Raw genomic sequence first — 17384 nt, 5'->3', positions numbered from 1 at the left:
TAGAATTAACCAATATGTTCATTTTGTTCCAAGCCAGCCAGAAAACGTCTGTTTACTGAATGAAATAGGTTCACTCTCCGTTTTGGTTTCCATGGCAATCTTCTCAAAGTGAAACTAAGTGGAAGACTGTTGGTTAATCCCAAGAACATATGGCACAGGCTGCAAGAATGAAGTAGTGGTTTACGTCATGTTTTATTGTTGCATTAGTAATGAATGGACGTATACGAGCGTTTCTATTGCACAATACAGAATTATATTGTTTCCGGATTTTATGTTAAGAAAATATTGACATAAGCTTCGTGGCATGAGGTGGATGATAGAATTTAATTACTGTAGTTAATTGTAATTTTAGCTACAGAGAAAAATTAATCACATTAACATTTGAGGGTAACATTGAAAAAGGTAACTAGAGTTGGGAGCGAAATCTTTTTGATGATAATGTGTTTTCAGCGCAATACATGGTGCATGATGCAGATATTACTCTCATATCAGTTAACCTATATTAAGAAATTGTGTAGCCTACTTCCGCTATAACCAGTCAAGATATTTAACATAACTCTTATCGTACATTAGACCTACCTGGTGAGTAAGGTAGCCTATTTTTGGAACCATTTTCAAACTGCTTTATTATTTTCCATTTTCCGTTACCATGCACGAGTGTACGTTTTCAAATATGTGTGGCACACACATCTATGCACCGTGTAGAGTGCTTGCTTTGGGGTAGTAGTATTCCAGTAGTTTAAACAAATATTCTGTTTGATGACACACACATTCCCCAACTAGCCAGAATTTCAGGCAACAATAAGTGCAGATCAGTTTCATGTCGTATTTGGATTTAAATCTAGAAGTTAATTTTGAATTAAATTTAATTTTAATCTTAATAATTTTTTAATAAAAAAAGTTCCCATAGAATAGTATGACCATTTTCAATTTATGAATTCAATTTCTACTTCTTTTCCTAATTGGCTGGATTGAAATGTCATTGACCGAAGCCCTGGTTAAAGCCTCATCTCTGATGGCCAAATCTCACTGGTCTTTACACCTACACACCTACACACCTACCTCAGTAGGATTGTGGAAGTAATGTAGGTGAAATAGGCCCAGTATGCAGCAGTCCTTCCTTAATCTTTTAGCCTACATCTGATGGTATTCTAGTAAATCTCATCATTTTAGTTAAAACTTTGAATGTAAAAAAACGTCACTTACACATACAAACCATATGATGTACTGTATGTCTATGTAAAATGCAGTGACTAAAATCAATATTTGTACCAAATTGCAGACATCAAAATGGAACCAAGTTACAACTGAACTTTCAATATGCATCACACAAGCAAAATAAGCACAATTCCAATGTTTTCCTACATTTGTTCATGTGACTTCATACCCCTGTATTTCTTCAGCTTGTCTCAGTTCTCATTTTGTCTTCTTTAATGTTGTTCCATATGAAAGGGAGACATCCCAGAAAGTCAGTATATGTAGATATTTCCTATGATGTTGAATGACATTTCACATTACAACTTTAGATGTCCTGAAACATCAAAATACTGACAAGAATGTAGGCAAGACCATGCTTTATGTCATGTCGACTTCATTTTTAATTTCCATAAAACTACTTGTGTCATCAACTTAAGTACAAACACTAGTTTGAGCAAAAGTAAGGAGAAAGGGAATAGCGTGGGAGGTGTTCAGATGCTTTCAAGATTAAAGAGATTTAAAGATTAAGAAAGAGAATATTATTAATGTGCTTCAGCTCTGACTGAAGTAATCCTCGCACTTAAAAAAGTATTTTTAAAAATGTAGTTACTGTAGCAAGTGTCTCCCCATGCAGCTAATTTTCTACCTTATATTACAGTCATGTTTGCCACTTCAGTCACACAATAATATTAATTAAATGATAAGAAATACATTTTGGAAATGTGTTATTGCTAGCTGCAGAAAAAACACATCTCTAAACACAATAGTATTATTCTTGGTTTCTGTTATTAACTAGCAAATGTTCACAGAAAAGAAAGAGGCATCTGTCAAGTTTCTGAACATATTCTATTGGCTGATATACTGCAGCATCACATATATGCTCCACCAACTTGTAACTTGGCAACTGGCATACTTCCTATCCCAGTACTTTAAGTTTACAAACATAAGCCAGAAGTTCCAGACGGGTATGCAAGTCCCAGGTGGGAATTTGTCTTTTAACCACTGAAACTAATTGTCACTGGAATTATAAGGCTTTACCATGGGCATAAATATATCCACAGTACTTATATTACTTATATTACAGTACTTATCCAATGTGTTCTGCATACTGTCAAATCTAATACTGTAACTGCAGTCCCTCCAGCAGCAGCTGGTCTGCAGTTTAATCTGGTGATTAAAAAAACACAGTAACGCAAGCAAAGAAAAAATTACGGATTTATTTGTCCACATAAAGAAGAGCACAACAAAGAGACAGCTCTAAAGTTTTTCCAGACAACTTGAACATTGTCAACACCTGTTCGGCGAGCCTCCTCCAATGAGAACACACTTGTCACTTTCTGGAATTCCAGGTCATTCAGAGGACAGAGACACCAAACACCATCCCCTTTATTTTAATCATACATCCTACTGTGTTGTACAGGGGAGTATTTTCACATTTCACACTGGGGAATAATAATGGAGAGATATGACAACCAGGGATAGTCAAATGCGATGTACCCAATTTTACCTTTTGACTTAACATCTGAGCTATGGTGCTTTTAAATGGATGGCACACCGGACAGACAATGGTGTGCTTAAAAGAAGCACTGTAGCCCACCATTACTGTACATTCTTCCATTTCAGACTGATAAATATTTCACAGATCTGACTTGACTTCATGGTCACATGCTCACACACTGCCTTACTCCGAGCATTAAATCCAGCTGGACATTTCCAGCGAGTCCAATTTTCCCAAAACCCATTTTAAAAACCTTATTAATTATACAATGCTTTGGTGAGATACAATGAGCTCTATAACATTTGGGACAAATACATTTTTTTCTTGATTTGGCTCTGTACACCAAAATTTTAGGTTTGTAATCAAACGCTTCACAGGTGCAGATTCTCAGCTTTTATTAAATTGTATTTTTATACATTTTGGTTCCAGCATGTTATTAGAGTCGGTTATTAGCATTTGTCAGCAGAACTGTGCCAATAAAAGTTAAGGAGGCCATTATGCGGCTGGGAAATATGAACAGTCAGAGACATACAGTAGGCCAAACCTTAGGCTTACCAAAATCAACTGTTTGGAAGATTATTAAGAAGAAAGAGAGCACTGGTGAGCTCAGTAACCACAAAGGGCCTGGTAGGCCGAAGAAGAACTCTACAGTTGACAGCCAAAGAATTCTCACCATAAAGAAGAAAAAAAGAAAATATGAAGACAAAATATGCCTTTCCTCCAAACATTATGGAGCTCACTGTCTATATACGATGCAGTTTGTTGCTGGATCAAAGTTCCAACATGAACACTGAAGGGATTTCATCCAAACCTCCTAAATATTTATCGCGCATAACAGGCTACTTATTCTCATGTCACGCACAACCACCCACACCACAAGAAACGAAAAGAAGCTGTGAGCTTCCTTTGTCAAACAGACACATCCTAAAAATTCCTGCAGATAGCACTGCAGCACACAGCAAGCTGGGGTCAACGATGATATTGAGCAGCATCCCACAATGCATTGGTTTTATGCCAAATCCTTGGCTTGGGTGAGAAGAATGTTGTCTTGTATTCTGGGCATAAAAGGCACACAACCACATTTCAGTTCAAGACCACAGTCTTACTGTGCGGCACTAAGAACGTTTAGTTTCTCAAACGTCAGCAATGGAGAAATATCAAAATACTTGATTGTTTTAGTATATAAGGAAAGCATGGTATGTACAGAAAACGCAGGATAAATGTGTTCATATTGCGATGAAGATTTACTTCAATGCATTATCGATAATAGCTAATAACAATGATAAAGGTATCATGTAGTGTCAAGCAAGGAGTTAACTAACATCATCCATCACTGTGGGGTGTAGCATCCAACTGGATTACTCCAGAACCCTCACCATTATCAGCGCTGAAGAGGCAAGGATTTATTTAATTACATTGGCAGATGAGTAGGTAGCCAAATCAATGTGGGAAACCAGTGTTGTTCTACAGTGACCAAACTGAGATAAAATCAGCATCCCCTTTTCTGTACTGGGACAAATTTTCACCTTGAACAGTACCCCTTATTTTTATTTTTTACGGAAATATACTTGAGTGGAAAGAAGGCGCCTTGCTGCGGTCACTGATGAGAAGTCAGATACAGGCATCCAGGCCAAACTAAACCTTCTCCCCCGTGTGACACTACAACCAAATTGTGCAACACCCTATTGACCATTTCAATTTCACACAGAGCAACCCATCCATACACTGAACACAGAACCATTTCCACATATATAATCTGCCAGCGTCATGTACAATTTTTCTCCAGCTTTTTTAAGTCCATTATGACAAAATCATGAAACAAAAAAAAAAAAAAAAAAAAACATCCCCAAAGTTTTACTCTCTCTTACTCTATCTCTCTCTCTCACACACACACGCCCACACACATTCACTGTAAGGGAGTGGCCACTTTTCTCAATTTCACGTTGGAGGCCATATCTTGGGTGTAAGCAGCTACTGCTGCACCCTGGGACTAAGGCTGCTGACCATTTATGATGGGTTCTAATGATGGGGATTACCGCCCATCACCAACCAGTTCATGTTTACAGGGCAGCAAAAAAAAAACACCGACCAATAACAGATTCCAAAAGGTGAACCAGTATGTCATGATATAGCCTGAAACAACTTCTTTTTCGCTTCAATTTTTAGGAAATATTTAGCCTCAAGAAATATCCTAACTAGTAAAACCTAAGATTAAGAACAGTGGTACCCATACCGCCAGTAAGTTCTGTAGTTTATAGAAGATATAGATGTAAATAAGAGGTCAAAATGACTGGGGAGAGTCTCTAGCACACTAGTCTGACTCACAGGATATAAACTGTGGGTATAAACCTGCCACTGGCCGACTATTTCAATCGGAATTCTCCTCCTCTTCCGCTATCTGTGTGTTACCGTTTTTGCAAGGGCACCGTCGCTGCATCCTTGGCCTAGCGCCGCCCAAGATGACTGTGATTGGTTTAAATAAATACAAACAAGCCAGAGCGTTTTTTCCCCTATACCGGAATGATGATGGGTTGAGCCAGACCTTTCTCCAGTGCTGGCACAGCGCTGAAACGAAGTGTGGAGATAAGTCTGGCTATGCGAGACTATTAGCACACCAGCTTCATAAGGTCAGAGAGTATTTAAACAGCATAAACCCAAAGTCAATGGAAGCAGCTATCCTTAATCTTTAATCTACCATGGATTTAAGGACCCATCACAGATAATCTGTCCATGTTTACTGCATTGATTTGGTGCACAAGGGATTTTAATTTCAAATGCGGTGGGGGAAAATGAAAATATGCATTCTAGCACTAATATTTGTAATGGATAGTGATTACGAGAAGTCTTCATGTCTGCTCATGTCTTACATACATATGCATCATATAAGGAAATTGAAAGACTGGAATGCAGGACTACAATAAAAATCAAGGAGATGAAACATCATCTCAGAAAATGTCAAATTTACAGAGAAAGTATGTATTACAATACTACAAATGTGTAATGTATTGCATTGAAGAGAAATGTAACGTCTGCTGATGTCTTGGTGATGATGTCAGATGTGGTTAAAGATAAGAACAGTCTATAAAGTCTCATCCCACACTAACTGCAAATATTATGAAAATGACAGCCATGAGGGGAAAAAATGCTACAGGTCCTAGAACTATGGTACGCTTGTGTGCTCCATTTAATGTTCACAAAATGATGTACACTATAACAAAACAAAATCCCTATGAGTATTAAGTTAGGAAATAAATGACTCCATGCCTTCCAAAGCAGTAAAATCCACCATCGAAGAATAACTACCCTTCACTGATGAACAGGTCTCCATAAACACACAGAGACCATAAAAATGCTGCCAACAGTGCCATTATGATTATCACTGCTCCTCATGGAACACTTGGTCTACAACTCAAGGACCAACTACAAACCTCACAGTGTACCGTTAGTGTGAGACTAGCATGGGTTTTTAAAACATTACATATTTTCTGGATATACGGCAATAGCAAGCACAAAACGGCCTGAGTCCCGACTGCTGTGAGTTCACCAGCTCATTGTTTAGTCTCCCACTGATTGCAGGTGTAGGGTACTTTAAACCAGACCTTTCAAACTTAGTCCTAGGGAACCACTGTTAAGACTGGCTTTTGTAGCAGCCAATTTCTCAGTTTCAAAGTTGTATTTAAGTTCTTCCATAATTATCCCCTTTAAACTTAATTCAACACGATGGATCATTGCAATTTGCTCTGTCTTCTGACTATTCATTTTCCATAAACGGTTTAGTGTCAGTGACCAGGTGTCAAACACTTTCTGTAATCAAGCCACACTGATTTCACCCATCGGTCTCTGTAATTAAACTCTTTAGAGGAGTTATTTGCCATATATCACATTACAGAAAATGAAGGCATTTGTTTATATGACTGATTAAAAATCCAGGGATATAAATATGAGACATTTATTCCTTGTGGCACGCAGCGCTGATTGATGTCACCTTACAGAACGTAAATCCTTCAATAGACATAAAAAATGCCTCATTAAGAACAATTAACAGCTCATTACAATTCCAAGGTTGCAGTCATGCCTGGTAAAATCAAATCCAGTGGGTTCAGTTCAAAAACCCCAGCTTTAAATGGCACTTATACAATAATGAGGATGCATATACAGAGCCGTGAAAAAGCCTTCCTGATTTCCTTTATTGTTGCATATTTTTGTCACACTGAGTGTTTTCAGATCTTTAGACAAAATGTAACATTAAACAAAGGTAAATTGAGTAAACACAAAACACATTGTTTAAATGATTTCATTTAATATAATTTAATGAAAGTTATCAAACACCCATATCGCTCGTGTGAAAAAGTAATTGCCCCTTAACCAATTAACCACATTAAACTGATAATTAGATTCAGCTTTTGGAATAACGTTATATGGACAAATGAGTCTAACGTTGAACTATCTGGATGTCACTATGCCATTATTTCTGACATATGGTAAGTACAGCATTTCACAAGAAGAACATCATACCAACAGTCAAACATGGTAATGTTGTCGGGATACTTTGCTGCAACTAGACCTGGACAACTTGCCATTATTAAAGGAACCATGAATTCTGCTCTGTACCAGAAAATTCCCAAGGACATTCTTGGAGTCATCTGTCCGTGAGCTGAAGCCAAAGCGTAATTGAGTTACAGCAAGACAACGATCCAAAACACAAAAGCAAGTCCACATGTGAATGGCTGAAAAGAAACTAAATTAAATTTTTGGAATGGCCTACTCAAAGTCCTGACTTGAACCCAATAGATATGCTGTGGCAGGCCATGAACATAGCAGTTCATGCTTGAAAACACAAACTTGAAATTGGTCTGAATTAAAACAGTTCTGCAAAGAAAAATGGACTAAAATTCTTCTGCATCAATGTGAAAGACTGATATCAAATTTAAGGGGGAAACTATTTTTTCACAGGGGTAATATAGGTGTTTGATAACTTTTTCATAAAATAAAGGAAATTATACATTTTAAAGTGTTTTGTGTTTACTCAGGTTTTGTTTGTCTAATATTACATCTTGTCAAAAGATCTATAACCATTCAGTGTCACAAATATGCAATAATGGAGGAAATCAGGAAGGGGCAAATACATTTTCACAGCATTGTAATCTTAACTTGTTGCAAACCAGCTTTTGTGAGATGAAGTGCTGAGCTAAATTGGCAATTAAATGTTCTTAAAAAAAACATTACATTGATATTTTAAAAACAATATAATTGAATGCTAAAATGGATAGACTGTGTCTTGATTATATATTCATATTTCTGCTATATCAATATTAATACAGTCTGCCTGTTGAGCTACAAATTAAGTGTCTTTTTGTGAATGATGTCTGTGTGATCTCTGTGGTGTGATGAGTGGTGAGTGAGTGAACTTCACATGTCCTGGAGGAGAGCACACACCTATCTGGACTGTCCCCAATCCACAAAAATGACTGCTGACACATACAGTTCGGCTATCCAAATTGGGAGGAAACATGGGGGAAAAGCGCAAAAATAAAAACAATAAAACAAGACACTGAACAGTACACAGACATGCGTTATGGCCTCAAGCATACCTGTAATTTCTGCCCACCTGCCACAAGGAGGACCACAATGGAAGTTTGATGGCTGTTGTCCTCAATATCTTTATACAAATTAAGTGTAATCAGGACAAGAAACATCTTTAGGGATATGTCCGATTCTGCTGCCCTTAAATTATGCACAATTAAATATACATTTATAAATTCAGTAATTGTAATATATAATTACAATGGCTGAATTTATAAATATTACTTGCATAATTGTGTAAGCATTTCACATGAAAACAGATTGATCTTCACAGAAAACCATATGTACTAGGTACTTTAAATAAGTGTAGAAATTTTACTTGCTAATTTTAATGAATATGGCTGGATGGGCATTTAAAAAATTCTATAGAGATGGCCAAAGGGGTTGCTACTGCCCCCCGGTGGCAAAACCAACACATGCTTACAGCTTAGTGAGAGTTTATTTTGCCTACCTTCATAACCTTTCAGTTTTTAATATGATAGACTAATTCTACAGGAGTAGTAAGGTTTATGCCTTAAAACACAGCTATCAAAATATTCATCAAGATTTTAGATAAAGGACATTATTATAATATACATTTTCATCTGTATCACAGTACTATTTACTTAATTAATAATAATGAAACAGTAATAAATATTAATCAATATTAACATAGTATTAACAAACAAAACAACTCAATGTTTATGGTTTATAAACATGGTTTTATGTGACAGATTTTATGGCGCATTTTTGAAGAAAAAACTGTGCCTACAACAGCAAATACAGTACATATGGATGACATTTCATTGAAGTGCATCACCCAGTGTGAGCTCAAGTGAGTAACTGCCCAAGTTAGAGCCAGCTGTAGGCATAAGCACCCCTGTGCCTGGGTAGGATATAACTGAAAAGGTGGCCTCCACAGAAAAGTTTCCCTCAGGATTATTTTAGAGCCAGCCCTGGACCAAGCAAAATGTGACACTGTCAGCAAACAAAATGCTAAAGGCATACTATGCAGGATTCTTACCTTGAAAATGTTATAAAATAACCATGCTCAGTCATATTTATGAGGCACAAACAATCTCTGTCAGCACACATTTGCCGAAACCATGCTCCTCTGCCTGTATTTCTTCTGAGATGTGTTCAGGATGTTTCTGGGTGTGACGCTCTCGTTTGTGAGGGGAAAGGTGGGTGTGGCTACAGGCCTGTGGGGTGGGATCAGTTTCAGCATTTGTAGCTAACTAGCTCCTGCAATGGTGGAGGTCAAAGCACAGCAAAGCAAAACAAACGGACCAGGCTCATTCAAAAAGAGTCAGCCTTGGAACTGCTTTTCCTTGCTATCAAAAAAAAGATATAAAAATAAAAACAGATGTAAACTATAAAAATGAAGGTGAGTGGGTGGGGATGAAGGAGACTTCTTTGATTGTAAACAGGACCGCTGCAAGACTAAAAATCCTCCATAGTATGCCTTTAAACATATACTTACAAAAACTGCTCCTCAGAAATGCTGGGGAAGTTGGTGACACGGAGATGTTCATGTTTACAAGAATTAATACATTTATTTGTGTGAGCACGAAGTACACAAAAAATAAAAATACTACATCTAATAAAAAAGATACATATGTGTAAAAGGTTATGGCTTAAAAGTCTACTATGTGATCTGTGACAATAATTCTTAGGGGCTTAAAATATAAATGTTTAATACTAAAGAAAGCAAATAGAAAGTTTTTTCCCCTAGATTAACTCAGAGGGAGGGAAGTAAAGCGTGTGTGCATGTGCATGTGAGTGTATGTGTGCGTGTGTGAAAGAGAGAATGAGAGATCGAAAGAAAGATCTACTGATTGTAGTACTTCATTGTTCCAATTCAAGTAGTTTGTATAGCAGTGTCCAGTCTCCATTAGCAGCAAAGAGCCCATTTGACTCCAGTTATGTAGATGAAGCTTGGTCTCTAATATGGGTGCAGTAGTGCACAGACAACTGGCAACATGTCTCCCCAGCATAACGCTAAAGGCCCAGGAAGAGTCTCATCAGGGGGACACTGAAATAGTTTTTGGAATTTCCGAAATCACGGCATGCCCGCCTCGCATAATCTGAACTCCAGACGTCCTCGGAGCTCCAGGACACCAGGGGGCAGCAGAGGACTGAGGGCCTCCTCTATTCCACCTTCCAGATGGCAATTTTCCCGTCTTCGCAGGCAGAGCCGCTGAGGACGTAGCGGTCCTCGGCAGAGCACAGGGCCTGCACGCTGTCTGTGTGCGCCACCAGCTCCTTCTCCACGCTCAGCCTCTCTGACTCCACCACGTAGATCTTCCCCCTCGCCTTCCCGTGGCTCCACCCCCGGCAGCCCACCCAGATCTGAGGAGGTGGAGTCAAATGCAACGTCATTTCAATGACTGACAACGCTCTTTTTGTCTTTGCACCTTTGCTGTTAAAGTGACTCACAAAACTTTGAATGTCAGCCTTCATGATGTACCGCTTGTGGTGTGTCAAAGGGGCTCACCTGGTTCTTGACCCTGATCATGCAGGTGACGCCCTTGCAGTCCTGCAGCGGAATCCTCTGGAAAGGTTTGGTCAGGTCCCGGGTGTTCCACACGCACACCTCCGCCATGTCTATACAGCCGGTCCATAGCTGGTCCCTCTGCAATGCAGTTATATCACTTGACTGACTCGTGTCACTTGCAGGGGGCTACAGGGCTAGGGCACCCCTAGTGTTACCATGTAAAGACAGCAGTGACAGCAGCTCTGACTGAGGCACTGAAGTAACCAACGACATGGATGAACAGCATCACCAGCTTCAGTTTATTTTTGCATATATTTCATGTGATTTCTAAAACTATTCCATGTACTCCTAAACTCTGAGTGCTTATAAAGACAGTATTCTGTCTGACATATCTGAAATGAGTGATTAAAATAAAAAACCAACATTCGTTCCTTGCTCGGCTTAAGTACCTGAAATTGCTTTATGAAGCATTTAACACAAAACAATGCCACGCTATGTGACTAAAACTAAAATCCCAAACTTGTCATCTCTAAACAATACCAGTAAATAGAAGTATATAGTTACATTCTGTGAATGTGTGTAGGAGCAGGTGACCCTGTAGTAACAGTATACTACCCTGTAGTATAAGGGCTGGTTAGCCTAAGCGCTACACACCTCAGTAAGGAAGGTGAAGCTGTAGTATAAGGGCTGGTTAGCCTAAGCGCTACACACCTCAGTAAGGAAGGTGAAGCTGTAGTATAAGGGCTGGTTAGCCTAAGCGCTACGCACCTCAGTGAGGAAGGTGAAGCTGTAGTATAAGGGCTGGTTAGCCTAAGCGCTACACACCTCAGTGAGGAAGGTGAAGCTGTAGTATAAGGGCTGGTTAGCCTAAGCGCTACGCACCTCAGTGAGGAAGGTGAAGCTGTAGTAACAGGGCTGGTTAGCCTAAGCGCTACACACCTCAGTGAGGAAGGTGAGGCTGTAGTATAAGGGCTGGTTAGCCTAAGCGCTACGCACCTCAGTGAGGAAGGTGAAGCTGTAGTAACAGGGCTGGTTAGCCTAAGCGCTACACACCTCAGTGAGGAAGGTGAAGCTGTAGTAACAGGGCTGGTTAGCCTAAGCGCTACACACCTCAGTGAGGAAGGTGAAGCTGTAGTATAAGGGCTGGTTAGCCTAAGCGCTACGCACCTCAGTGAGGAAGGTGAAGCTGTAGTATAAGGGCTGGTTAGCCTAAGCGCTACACACCTCAGTGAGGAAGGTGAAGCTGTAGTATAAGGGCTGGTTAGCCTAAGCGCTACACACCTCAGTGAGGAAGGTGAAGCTGTAGTATAAGGGCTGGTTAGCCTAAGCGCTACGCACCTCAGTGAGGAAGGTGAAGCTTTAGTATAAGGGCTGGTTAGCCTAAGCGCTACGCACCTCAGTGAGGAAGGTGAAGCTGTAGTATAAGGCTGGTTAGCCTAAGCGCTACACACCTCAGTGAGGAAGGTGAAGCTGTAGTATAAGGGCTGGTTAGCCTAAGCGCTACGCACCTCAGTGAGGAAGGTGAAGCTGTAGTATAAGGGCTGGTTAGCCTAAGCGCTACACACCTCAGTAAGGAAGGTGAAGCTGTAGTATAAGGGCTGGTTAGCCTAAGCGCTACGCACCTCAGTGAGGAAGGTGAAGCTGTAGTATAAGGCTGGTTAGCCTAAGCGCTACACACCTCAGTGAGGAAGGTGAAGCTGTAGTATAAGGGCTGGTTAGCCTAAGCGCTACGCACCTCAGTGAGGAAGGTGAAGCTGTAGTAACAGGGCTGGTTAGCCTAAGCGCTACAACCTCAGTGAGGAAGGTGAGGCTGTAGTATAAGGGCTGGTTAGCCTAAGCGCTACGCACCTCAGTGAGGAAGGTGAAGCTGTAGTAACAGGGCTGGTTAGCCTAAGCGCTACACACCTCAGTGAGGAAGGTGAAGCTGTAGTAACAGGGCTGGTTAGCCTAAGCGCTACACACCTCAGTGAGGAAGGTGAAGCTGTAGTATAAGGGCTGGTTAGCCTAAGCGCTACGCACCTCAGTGAGGAAGGTGAAGCTGTAGTATAAGGGCTGGTTAGCCTAAGCGCTACACACCTCAGTGAGGAAGGTGAAGCTGTAGTATAAGGGCTGGTTAGCCTAAGCGCTACACACCTCAGTGAGGAAGGTGAAGCTGTAGTATAAGGGCTGGTTAGCCTAAGCGCTACGCACCTCAGTGAGGAAGGTGAAGCTTTAGTATAAGGGCTGGTTAGCCTAAGCGCTACGCACCTCAGTGAGGAAGGTGAAGCTGTAGTATAAGGGCTGGTTAGCCTAAGCGCTACACACTCAGTGAGGAAGGTGAAGCTGTAGTATAAGGGCTGGTTAGCCTAAGCGCTACGCACCTCAGTGAGGAAGGTGAAGCTGTAGTATAAGGCTGGTTAGCCTAAGCGCTACACACCTCAGAGAGGAAGGTGAAGCTGTAGTATAAGGGCTGGTTAGCCTAAGCGCTACACACCTCAGTGAGGAAGGTGAAGCTGTAGTATAAGGGCTGGTTAGCCTAAGCGCTACACACCTCAGTGAGGAACGTGAAGCTTTAGTATAAGGGCTGGTTAGCCTAAGCGCTACACACCTCAGTGAGGAAGGTGAAGCTGTAGTATAAGGGCTGGTTAGCCTAAGCGCTACGCACCTCAGTGAGGAAGGTGAAGCTTTAGTATAAGGGCTGGTTAGCCTAAGCGCTACGCACCTCAGTGAGGAAGGTGAAGCTGTAGTATAAGGGCTGGTTAGCCTAAGCGCTACACACCTCAGAGAGGAAGGTGAAGCTGTAGTATAAGGGCTGGTTAGCCTAAGCGCTACACACCTCAGTGAGGAAGGTGAAGCTGTAGTATAAGGGCTGGTTAGCCTAAGCGCTACACACCTCAGTGAGGAAGGTGAAGCTGTAGTATAAGGGCTGGTTAGCCTAAGCGCTACACACCTCAGTGAGGAACGTGAAGCTTTAGTATAAGGGCTGGTTAGCCTAAGCGCTACGCACCTCAGTGAGGAAGGTGAGGCTGTAGTATAAGGGCTGGTTAGCCTAAGCGCTACGCACCTCAGTGAGGAAGGTGAAGCTGTAGTATAAGGGCTGGTTAGCCTAAGCGCTACGCACCTCAGTGAGGAAGGTGAAGCTGTAGTATAAGGGCTGGTTAGCCTAAGTGCTACGCACCTCAGTGAGGAAGGTGAAGCTGTAGTATAAGGGCTGGTTAGCCTAAGCGCTACGCACCTCAGTGAGGAAGGTGAAGCTGTAGTAAAAGGGCTGGTTAGCCTAAGCGCTACGCACCTCAGTGAGGAAGGTGAAGCTGTAGTATAAGGGCTGGTTAGCCTAAGCGCTACACACCTCAGTGAGGAAGGTGAAGCTGTAGTATAAGAGCTGGTTAGCCTAAGCGCTATGCACCTCAGTGAGGAAGGTGAAGCTGTAGTATAAGGGCTGGTTAGCCTAAGCGCTACGCACCTCAGTGAGGAAGGTGAAGCTGTAGTAAAAGGGCTGGTTAGCCTAAGCGCTACGCACCTCAGTGAGGAAGGTGAAGCTGTAGTATAAGGGCTGGTTAGCCTAAGCGCTATGCACCTCAGTGAGGAAGGTGAAGCTGTAGTATAAGGGCTGGTTAGCCTAAGCGCTACGCACCTCAGTGAGGAAGGTGAAGCTGCTGAAAGCAGTGGGCTTGCTCTGGAGTTCGTCAGGAAGGGACACTCTCCGAAGCACCGTTCCGTTCTTCCTCACCTCCATGATGCTGTCTCGAGCACCTAGACATTCAGACAAATGCGGTCAAATGCACAACGGCTCCCTCCTTTTGGAAACGCCGCCTCTAACCAAAGAGCTGCGTGCAAGAGTTTCCGATGACTGGCTTAGATGTAAGGCCAAGCCTTCCTGTCATTCTCTTTAAAATGAAGCTACACCTCCGTCAAGTACTTACAGCACCACAGTGTTCCGCTGAAGAGCTGAATGGACTGCAGGCGGTCGCAGGTCAGCCTGAGCTGCTTCCTCACTTGCAGCGTGGAGGTGTCCCAGATTATTACAGTTCCATCTATACTGCAGGAGTAGGCCTGCACTGGACTGAGAGGACGACAGTTTGAGATATGAACAAACAAAAATGAAGTGTGCACACAGACACACACACACACACAGAGACACACAAACACAGACAGACATGCACGCTAGCGTGTGCACACACACAGTAGAACCTCAGAGATGGGGAAGTGGCTTATTCAGAACTGACATGTTTGTAACTTTGAAAGTGAAGTCAAAAGTCAAAATACAACAATTTTATTTTAATTCATTCAGTGGAATGGGCATTTGCATTACTTTCAAGAGTCTCTCATTTTGTTGCTGTAAATCATTGCATAAGTCAGACGGTCCCCACGCAAAGCCCAAATCCGAAGAAGTCTGCTTCAGCAAGACTTTGTAGGAATGTTACTTTTTCCATATTAGCTTTTCGAAAGATACGTCATAATAAGACACAGAATAATAACCGGTCTATAGCTGGCAGCTGCTCTCAGTAAATGCTACTCATCATGTGACAATGTCAAAGTACCGCAGAATGTATCTAATGTTCCTCCTGCCATCTTCAAGCAGGCTCAAGTCACACCCCTGGCAAGAAACAGACTCTTTGATCCTTCTGCTGTCCAGACTGATTCATTTGCACTTTCCCTCCCTTCTATTCTAGTCACTTCTGCATCATTTTGTAGCTTTTGCCACTGCAGATCACATGCTCCTCCGCTCCGCCTTCTTACCGGTCTCCCTGCTTGTGCCACTGCACCCCTGCAGCTAATGCACAGCAGACTCAAAACCTGCCTACAACTTTCCCAAGTGCGCCCCTGCCTCCTTGTCTTGCTTCCCTGGCCACCTATTACAGCTTGCATCAAGTTTAAAACAAGCCTACAGGCAGCGCATGGAACAGCTCCACCGCGCCTCCAACATTCAAACCCCACGCCTGGGGCTAGACCTCCGTTCTGCTGCCCGCAGGCGACTGGCTCTCCCCCCTCCCTGCGCTTCCCTCAGTCCCCACCCCTGTCTGCACTGGCCCCACTGCAGAATCACTGGCTAGCTTCAAACACAGACCGCTCTCTTCACTCCATCCTGGTTCCCCTTCCGTCCCTATCCCATAACATTCCCACCTTTCCTACAAATTTAGGCTATACCTCCAAAACGTACTGGATTTTAGATGAAACGCGCATGCAGTCATCGAGGGAAAGATGCATTTCCATTAAAAAAAATAAATAATAGAACACGATATATTTCCATTCATTGATTTTTACAACAGTGATAATAACAGAGATAATCCATGTGTCATATAATAAGGAGTTTATGTTACAATATATATTTTTTGTGCTACTTGGGGGGGTTACACCATTTGGCTGACCAGTCAGCCTGTAAACCTGAGGTCCATATCTGAGGGTCTACAGTCCGTGTATATATCTGCATTAAAAAAAACGAAGGAAAATATTTTATATCAAATTTTTACTATCTTGGGATCAGTATATGTTGCGACTGGGCATTGGAAGCGCAGCCTCTGGAGCTCCGGCAGTGGAGGCGGGGTCTGACCTGTATTTGTCGGTCCTCCCCTCCAGGGCGAAGGCAGTCACCTCACTGCGGTGCTCCGTCAGCTGCTTGTTGCAGGACATGCTGCGCGCGTTGATGATGTAAATGACCGAGTCCTGGGAGCCGATCCACACCTGGTGCAGGTCCAATCCCAGCATGCAGTTCTGGACACGTACAACACAGGCAGGAAACACGTTGCTGTTACCATTTAAGAACAAGAGGTGGTTTCACCTGTCCTGGGTCACGAGCAGTTTAAACAAGAGGCACCTGCTCAGGTTTCGATAGAAAAGCCTTTCATGGCCAGTAAAACAAATAACCACCAGGGGACAGAATTGGGCTGTCAGAAAACAAGCATGATTAATATATAAAAGCCAGAAAACTTTTTTTTTTTTAAATTATATATACATATGTATATCTATATCAACTCATGACTGCTTGTAATTTATAGTCAAGCAAGATCCACTGGATCTGAAACCGGTTTATTCTTTTATACACAATTTCTTGAGCACAGAAATGAGAACTGTTTTGTGCTGAGCAATGCAAAGTGTAAACAAGCAAGGTTCCCACCACAAAAAAATAAGAACCAGGAACATACTGAATGACTCAGGCATTTTCCGTAAGTGGCGAAAGCGAGGGAAAGGTAAATGTGCTCTGATCCGGCCCGGCTGCGGGGGACTGAGAGCAGCCTGTGGCGGTCCTTACCAGCCTGGAGACGCCCACCCGGACGCAGCCCTGCTGCATGGACCAGCTGGCCGCATCAAACACCACCACCTTCCCATCGCTCAGTGCGCACCACAGCTTGGGGTTCCCATCCCCCTCCGCATCGGAGCTCAGCTGACCTGAGGGGGGAAACCTGGGGTTACCCGGGCAACGCGCTACACAAAACCACGGATTTCTCATCCTCAACAGAAGGAAATTAAACTTTCAGTGACAAGTATCTGGAATATTTATGCTGGGGATTAGTTACTGGAACCCAACCACTGACTCATCCTGCCTCACATCTTCCCGCCTCCTCATGCGGGAGTGACCTGGAAGTCTTCCAAGAGGCTAATTCATTGCCTGTAATTTGGCATCAATAGTGCTCTGTGCTTGCCCAACAGTGT

At 42.3% G+C, this 17384-nt stretch overlaps 1 protein-coding gene across 1 annotated transcript in view; it reads right to left on the bottom strand.

Annotated features, from left to right (window-relative positions):
• Window positions 1-8958: 8958 nt before the first annotated feature.
• The window catches only part of dennd3a (DENN/MADD domain containing 3a), a 33639-nt gene continuing 25213 nt past the window's right edge, over window positions 8959-17384 (bottom strand). Inside the window, exons 19-24 of the mRNA XM_064348389.1 lie at window positions 16984-17120; window positions 16285-16445; window positions 14657-14796; window positions 14368-14486; window positions 10755-10892; window positions 8959-10609 (exon numbers count right to left, since the gene is read on the bottom strand). Coding sequence (XP_064204459.1) covers window positions 10409-10609; window positions 10755-10892; window positions 14368-14486; window positions 14657-14796; window positions 16285-16445; window positions 16984-17120 — 896 coding nt within the window. The 3' untranslated portion in view covers window positions 8959-10408. The remainder of the gene's footprint in view (window positions 10610-10754; window positions 10893-14367; window positions 14487-14656; window positions 14797-16284; window positions 16446-16983; window positions 17121-17384) is intronic.

This window comes from Anguilla rostrata, chromosome 8 (assembly GCF_018555375.3).
Source record: "Anguilla rostrata isolate EN2019 chromosome 8, ASM1855537v3, whole genome shotgun sequence".
In the NCBI taxonomy this organism is placed as follows: Eukaryota; Metazoa; Chordata; class Actinopteri; order Anguilliformes; family Anguillidae; genus Anguilla; species Anguilla rostrata.
The sequence above is the reverse complement of the archived record's forward strand: the minus strand, read 5'-3'. Positions and strand labels throughout refer to the sequence as shown.